This window comes from Topomyia yanbarensis, chromosome 3 (assembly GCF_030247195.1).
Source record: "Topomyia yanbarensis strain Yona2022 chromosome 3, ASM3024719v1, whole genome shotgun sequence".
NCBI lineage: Eukaryota > Metazoa > Arthropoda > Insecta > Diptera > Culicidae > Topomyia > Topomyia yanbarensis.
The window spans coordinates 39,458,641-39,466,549 of NC_080672.1; the positions used below are offsets into that span (position 1 = coordinate 39,458,641).

The window sequence follows — 7,909 nt, forward strand, 5'->3', positions numbered from 1 at the left end:
GAACGAACAAAGGATGACCTTGACTCACTAAAATTTACACACCGAGCACCACTGTGAAATATAACGATCCGTTCCGTTCAAAGGTTGGGAGACGTATGAAACCTCTGCTCTGTTCTGGGTTGTGGTGAAACACTAAGGAAAAAATAAAACCGAGCATTCATGAAATACGGACAAAGCACCGTCGTGCGGAAAACTAACAAAGTTAATTTAATTTTTCAGGGCTTTGAAACCATGAATATATACAAAAACTAGCTTGCTGCGGGGCGGATGGTGTTGCGGGAATACACTATGGCAAAAACGTAATGGCTATGGGAATACCGCGGATATAATTCGAACTAAATCCGATGCAGTCAATCTCGTGTCCCGAGTAACAGCTCCTCTGTGACATTAAAGGGATGATGTTTGAATTACGGAATGGTGACAATTTGGTACCAGTAAAATATCGGGATCGTTGTTGTATGCTTTCGAGCAAACATTCTGGAACGATGGCAGCATATTTTGGACATCTTATTGATGGCGAAATTTTCTACACAAGCTGAATCCCGAAAGCGGCTTCACGCTTGGCTTTGAGTGCATGTTAGGGGAAAATGCATTTGTGGTTGCTCGCTTGTGACAAGAGTGTACAGATTGTGGCAGGCTTCGGAATTAGTCATGGAAGAACCATGCAAAACGAGGCTGAATTACAGTACCCAAAGAAACTCCGAAACAAGCTGGGTGTACTGAGTCTCGTTTTTATGCCACAGGTAACAAATTGGAGTGAAGGGATATCTTTGTGCTACAAGAGGTATGAAGCAAGAGGTATGTCAGGAATAATCTTGTTATGCATTTTTTCAAGACTGTAACTACGGCATTTAAAATAAAATACTTTCATTTCTGTACTACACCAAATATAGAATACAGTGATAGTATACTGCTGTTGGTATCGTTTGTATTGGAATAAGACAAGTTGATGTAGAAAATGAACGCCTTCGTTGCTTTCATCACCGAAAAATAACCAAACTCCGCTGATCGGTATGCAGATTTAGTTTAAAGACACTGCTGTAGTAAATGGATCGTTTTGTCCTGCCAATTAACGTCTTTAAGGGCTGCTAGTGCCTTCCTAAAAAGTATATCGCAAATTTATTGTCGAACTATGTAGATATATATTATTTAAATTACCAAGTATCCTGTCGAACATAAACCTCAATGCCCGGCTTCGGGAATCCGTTGAAGTTGGTAGCAAACGTCATACCGTAAGCACCTAAATTTTCGAACAGAACGTATTCACCAATCTGATGCTCCGGAAAATCTACATTCTCACAGATAATGTCCGTGGCATCACAGGTCGGTCCCCAAATCGTTGATTTGAAACGTATTTCGTCTCGTTTTGAGTGTATAATCATCGGCACTAACCGTTCAAGATCATTAATCGCACGCAGACTAACCCAATCGAACAGCGTTCCGAAGACTCCATCGTTGAGATAGTACATAACGTGGCGCATTTTAGAACTATCATTAGGATCACTGATAATTTTCTTTCCCTGAATCACCGTTAGCAATCTCACAGCGGATCCCACATAATATCTTCCCGGTTCTGCGATTACTTTAATATCAGCCAGATTAGGAAAGAACTCATCAAGTGCCCGATTTATCGCTTTAGCAAATTCATCTATCGGCTTTTCGGCATCTCCCGGAAATCCTCCACCGATATCCAACAAAGAAAAACTATATCCAATCGATGACGCATACTGGAACAACACTTTCGCTGCCCTAATTGCATTATAGAAACTGTCCGCATCCAAACTTCCACAACCGACGTGAAAACTTATTCCAACCACAGTTAGGTTCAACTTTTTCGCTTTATCAAGCAGTTGGGGTCCTTCCAGTCGCGCATCACATCCGAATTTCTTCCCCAAAGGCACCAACGCTTTGTCTGAATCATGCCGAATCCGTAACACTAAATTCGATTCCGGGTAGAACTCCGCGATTTTCACTAACTCAAGCTCATTGTCGAATGTCATCGTGGTGATGCCTTTGTTCTTGGCATACCCTAGAGATTCTTTCGATTTGATCGGATGTGCGTAGATGATCCTCTGCTGGTTGACGCCTAGAGATAATATCTTACCGATTTCACCCTTGGAAGCACAATCGAATCCCGTTCCCAGTAGAGCCAGCGTCTCCAGAATCGCCGAATCATCGTTACACTTGACCGCATAGAATGGTTTCACCCGTGGTAACTGCTGGAGCCAGTTCAGATGTTTGCGCACAATGTCGTCCAGGTCGAGCACATGGAACGGGTTTTCACGGGGAGGCGAGCGTAGTATTTTGTCTATAACCGCCGCAATGGATGAGTTTCCTTCTAGCAGGGTGAAGTTTCGATCCGTTTGCTCTGCTGGTGCTTCGGACATGCTGACAGTCTGGCTGACTGTTACCGGTTAACTAACTATTGCGACCCTCTGTAGGAGATGTGAAGGGGGTTCACTGGACTGATCGACTGAGGCTAGCATGTAAGGGCATATATAATTTATTTAGCATCATTATCAGCAGTGCATTGTCTCTGGGAAGAAATTTATCAACACAGAGGCTGCTGAATGATACTATCGTTCCCATGATGCGATAGGGGCGTTATCTTTTGCACATCTAATCGACTCACGATATGAGCTAATGGACCAGGGTGTTACCATGGGAACTGTGATCTAGTTTGCTTTGTTTTGTTAAAGCTCGCTTATTGATTTAACTTTCTACATCAAGATAAGTTTTCTTCGGAGCGCTATAAGCCCAGAATCGTGGAGGCTTTAAGTCCAGTTAAGGGGTTACACCACTGTTGAATTTAAAATAAATCCAAATGTTTAGGTTTAAAATTTGTTATATGGTCTTGAAGATAATATACCAAAAAATGGAATGTTACCAAAATATCGACATGCTCAAATTTGCATTTTTTAGGTTAACCCCCTAGCGCCCTGGTAACTTTAAATGCTTTTTCCTAGAAAACACTTTTGATTGTGCTGGACGGAAATTATCTTTTTTGATCCTTTTTAAACCTTCACAGTACTTGCACTCTAACTATGGAATTTTACATATTTTGTCATGTGAAATAAAATATTATGTCTCTTTTGACGCAATACTCGCTTGAATGGAGATGGAGAATTGTGAACAAAGCGCATTTTTACATGTTCTTGAATTGAATGTAAGTTCAAGTGAATGTGACACTCCTTTAATGTGCATCTTACGCGATGTAAATATTTTTAAGTGTGTATATTGAAAATTGTTTTCTTCAGCGTGTAAGCATGATATTATTTTATTAATTTTTTTCATTAAACAATTTTGTGTTGATTTAAATGGCGTTTCAGCGTTTCTTTATTAAAAACTGACCCATTTTGTGAAAAATGAACATATCGAAAAAATACACGTACGTCCCTTTCTATCGTTCTAAGAAATTTAAAAAGCTGGGTTTTCGGCACTAGTTCAAAACTTACTGAAAATAGATTTACGGCCAGCTAGTTTAAAAATATTTTTGTTCCTCACAATTTGTATTATAAATCCTATTTTACAGCATCTCGATTCATCTATTTGTTGTGACAAAATTCCCAAATTGGTCTCTTTTTGCATGGTGTAACCTAAAGAAACATATGTGTAAAATTAGTAAAAAAGTAAAAGAAAATTGGTCTGAATTACCCTGTAGGGAGGTCCGCATTGCCCCTACATTGTAGAAGGATGGAAAACCGTAGAGTTTTGCCAATCGTCGCCTAGCGCTGTCATGGAGTGGCGCAAATGAATTTTTCAATGAGGTTAGGACCTTTACCCGGTAAATTCTTTCATATCCATCCACCTAAAAGGGCGGTAGGCCCGAACAGCCCCAGGTTTCGCTATATCGTTGGTTTTTAGTGTTTTTAACCACATTCAATTATCAAGGGACAGAAAAATGAGCATATTTTTCAAAATTAGGGGTCATAGTACTCAAGGTAGAGCAAGGAGTTGAAGTAAGAAAGTTCAGAAAAGCGTGGAAAGAGTCATATGAGCAAGGTTAGAGTTTACCGGCGACTTAGCCCTTTGTCTGCTACTGCAGGAGTCAGGATCTTTTGGTATTAGAAATGCGAATCACCCGAGTCTGCGGCATGTCCGGACGAGCGTAAAGTAACTTGTTGCTTCATGCTGTCGGAACCAACGAATGTTGTTGCATTTCACTTGGAAGCTTCGTACTATACGGAGATCCATTTTGGTTTTTTTCTCCTTCTAATCGACAGTCAAATGCTCGTTGTACCGTTTCAAAACAAAACCTTCCGAAGCTCGAACCATTCCTAGTTTCTTGCTAACACAGTGAGACAGATCCGAATTTTCTAAGCAAGCGTAAAAAAAATTTTTTTACTCCGCTGATGTTCTTCCGCCTCCATTTTTGCATGGGTTGTACAACTGCTAGTTAAACTTAAATAATATAAGCAATACACATTGAACTAATTTCTAACTCAAACTTTTAATAAAAAATGCCTAATCGAGAAAAGTGCAATTTGATTTCGTGCACCCTTTAGAGGTAAATCAATGTCAGTCATATCTGTTATCAGTTACTAAAGCAGGCATTGTTAGTAACGCAACTGCTGGTGATATCCCAATAATATTCGAATAGACTTGATTTTCACACAACTCAACAGCTCGAGATGGATGTCTGTTATCTGTGCTATATTTCTTACCGTTGCGTATGTAGGTAGACACCAAAAAATTGGATTTTTTTCGTTAAAGTTATTCCAAACATGACAAAATTTATCAAGCCGTAATTCGCAAAACGGCGAGTTATAAACGGGATCAATTTAATTTTACATGAAAGATGTGCTTTTCATGCGCAGTATCGTAAAATTACACCTATCAACATTTAAGAAAACGCCATATCTGGAGTAGAATTATGTGGATTACGCTATTCAACGCCATGTAAAATTAAAGTCTAACTTAAAATTATGTCATCAGAGATGCTCGTATATGTCAGGGTCGAAAGACTCAAATTTACACGATTTTTGCAAGGTGTGTGTAATACAATGTACTGTAATATATATCATCATCGCGTGATCCTGTTCGCTCGCCCCCACCAAACGGTAAAATTCTCCGTTCATACTTCTTCAACTTTGTGGTACATCAAAACTCTATCTATTTTGCTTGTTACGTTTTTGAAACGGTTTCTTTGTAATGTTTTATCTGAATTATTGTGGAAGGGTCCGAAATGTGAAAAATTCATACTTCAAAGAAATGTCATTTTAGAGTTTATGTCAATGCATAAAACATCCATTGACAGTCATTTTGAAGCAGACAAATATTATGGACGTTAACATAATTTCACTTCCTCTAGGGGTCCAAAATTGGTTGGTTACCCTATATGATGGGGATATTTTTAAAACTTTAATTTACCAATTCAGAGCCAATAAATAAAAAAAACTAAACGATTTTGTTGCGATAGTAAAGAGTGGTAGTCGAGCAGTGATAACAAATTAAAAAAAGAAAAGTGCGGGGGTGTCTTCAATTATTTTGCATACTGTAAACTTGCTCCCGTTCTAGTATATCAAACTGTATTCTTAGTTTTAAGATAGCTGTCAAATTTTCTGTGACAAAAACTTGTTATATATCGTATTGTATTTCTAGTTTTAAGATAGTTATAAAAAATTATATTTTTTGTGTTAAAAAAATATTTCAACATTGTTTTAAGGTATTCAAAATATAAAAAAAGCAATTTGGCACCGTTAATCTACGGCATTTGTGGCTATTAAATAAGAGAACTGAATAAAACAAAATGTTTCCGCTTAAAAATGGAACTTTGTAAATGCGTTAATTAATCTGATTACATTGTTACACTAAACCCATCATTTTTTGATTCAACTTCTTAACTAGTAGGCCTTGTAAAAATCTTTTAATAACTTTCTCGATTGATTTATTAATTTTCGACCTGTAAATTTCTACAGAGCTGTAGAAGATGAAATTTTTCATCAGATTCTCACTTTTAGTATTATTTGAATGTCAATAGTACTACCTAGTGGCAAAAATGTGAACCAGTTTCATTGTGAAATCTGTGTTTTCAAACATAACTTTAAAATAGAAAGTTTTGTCAGACCCCCGATTTTTTAATGAAGTTGTTCGAAAAAGACACCGTGAGCCGTCTTTCGTATTTCGGATTCTTATCATATTCTGTTAGTTATTGAAGAGGAGAATTCGAAACACGCGAGTGCCATAAAGCGTAACTGCATTTTTAGATTCTGGCTAATTTGTCATCAACATTCTCATCCCATTTGTCATTGGGGCCGTACACAAATGACGTAGCTTTTTTTCGGCGATTTTTGACCCCTCCCTCTCCCCACGTAGCATTTGGTCACAAAATTCTAACCTCCCCCTCGTAAATAACGTACCTACCCCCTCCCCCTCGTCCCATGCAAAGCGATCGGGAGATGAAAAAAATTACATATGTTTTTCAATTATTTTAAATACATGTCCTTTCAAAATGTTTGACGACTTTTATCAACATTTTCATTATAACAGAAAATTGCGTGCAAAATAAGCCCATTTCATGACAAATATAGTGTTGATAGTTTTGTTTTGAATTTTATAAGTCAAAGGGAGCATGAAGAGAAGTTCTCTCAGTTCACAATCGTGAAGCCGCCAATGATTGTAAGAAGCATACGTTCATCTAAATTACTAAATTTTGTTTGGTTGAATCCGAAGTGAAAATTTAATTCAGCTTTCAAACTAAGTCTACTAATTAGCAACATTAGCTAACTAATGTAGCAAGTTAAATCCGCATACAAAATCTTTTTGTATTTTCGTGAACTTGCAATTCCGCGAATCGTAAAATTTACCTCATGAAAAAACCGCATCAAAAGTAACTTGTTTGAATTTAAATTTATTTCTCTTGGGAATGGATGATCATTAAATTGTTTTCTCTAAACAATGGGTTTTAAACTTAATGCTACGTCGCACAACTTCTGACGCTACCCTCCCTCTCGTCACACTTCGTCACAAATTTGGTAGACCCTCCCTACCCCCCAAAATGCTACGTCATTTATGCATGGCCCCATTTGAGAAACCATTTAATTTGTTCCACTGTACTCTTCCTTCTGTTGTTGCAAATTTCGTACAAATTTTTGGACATATTCGTACATATACTTTTTCCGAACACGCAACGAAAAATCAGTACCGTGCTCCTAAACTCCGTACGGATGGTATGATTAGTCATGGCAATTTAAATAACCAAGATAGTACGCTATTCCGGTGGTTTAAATTTGGACAAGGGTTCTTATCGCCTGATAAATAGAGCTGATCGTTGTGCTATTGCTAATCAGACCCCGACCGGTTGGTAATAATTGAAGTTCACCTTACCGAAAGGAACTTCCCAGTGGTGTCAGTTGAAATGGGTTCCGGATATGTTTACCTAAAGCACGGGTACGCGGAAACCATTTGTGTGTAAATATTAATGAGTTTTCATCCTAAGTTTGTCCTTCTGGTCGATTTAAGAGTTCAGCTCTTTCGGTTAGTTCAGCACTTTCTATAGAAAACATAAGCTCTAGCCACCGCAAGAGTTTTTTGCTCCATAAACCTAACACCGAATTGGCAAAGAGAAGACACCCTGCGATGGTAGAATAAATCACGTTTAATTAGCACATAATTTCCCGACACGCGGAAGCACATTGATGTAAATCACGGAAATGCCACTTCCGCAGGGGAAAGAAAAGTGTAGACAAGTGACGTGATGGCGACCGTCGTCCTACGGGATTAGCTCTGGAAGTGCCATTGGAATCGCATTCGCAGTTTGCTTCAATATCTCCGGATCCAGCTTTCAGCACCCCATTCATTCGACCCGCGTACGCAGCGAGTTGAATGAATATTTTAATTTTGAATGAGCTACTGAAAACGATATTTCCACTTCGATGCTGAATTTGCTACTTGTGCTTGGCAAGCATAG

The 7,909-nt window shown here is 38.3% G+C and overlaps 1 protein-coding gene across 1 annotated transcript; it reads right to left on the minus strand.

The window, feature by feature from the left end:
- Positions 1-850: 850 nt before the first annotated feature.
- Positions 851-2,479, minus strand: LOC131692976 (ornithine decarboxylase-like). Its single transcript, XM_058980415.1, has 2 exons — positions 1,159-2,479; positions 851-1,099 (listed from the first exon to the last, which is right to left on the minus strand). Exons 1-2 carry the CDS (start codon positions 2,385-2,387, stop codon positions 1,027-1,029), a joined length of 1,302 nt encoding a protein of 433 aa, XP_058836398.1. The 5' UTR covers positions 2,388-2,479; the 3' UTR covers positions 851-1,026.
- Between the last annotated feature and the right edge of the window lie 5,430 nt (positions 2,480-7,909).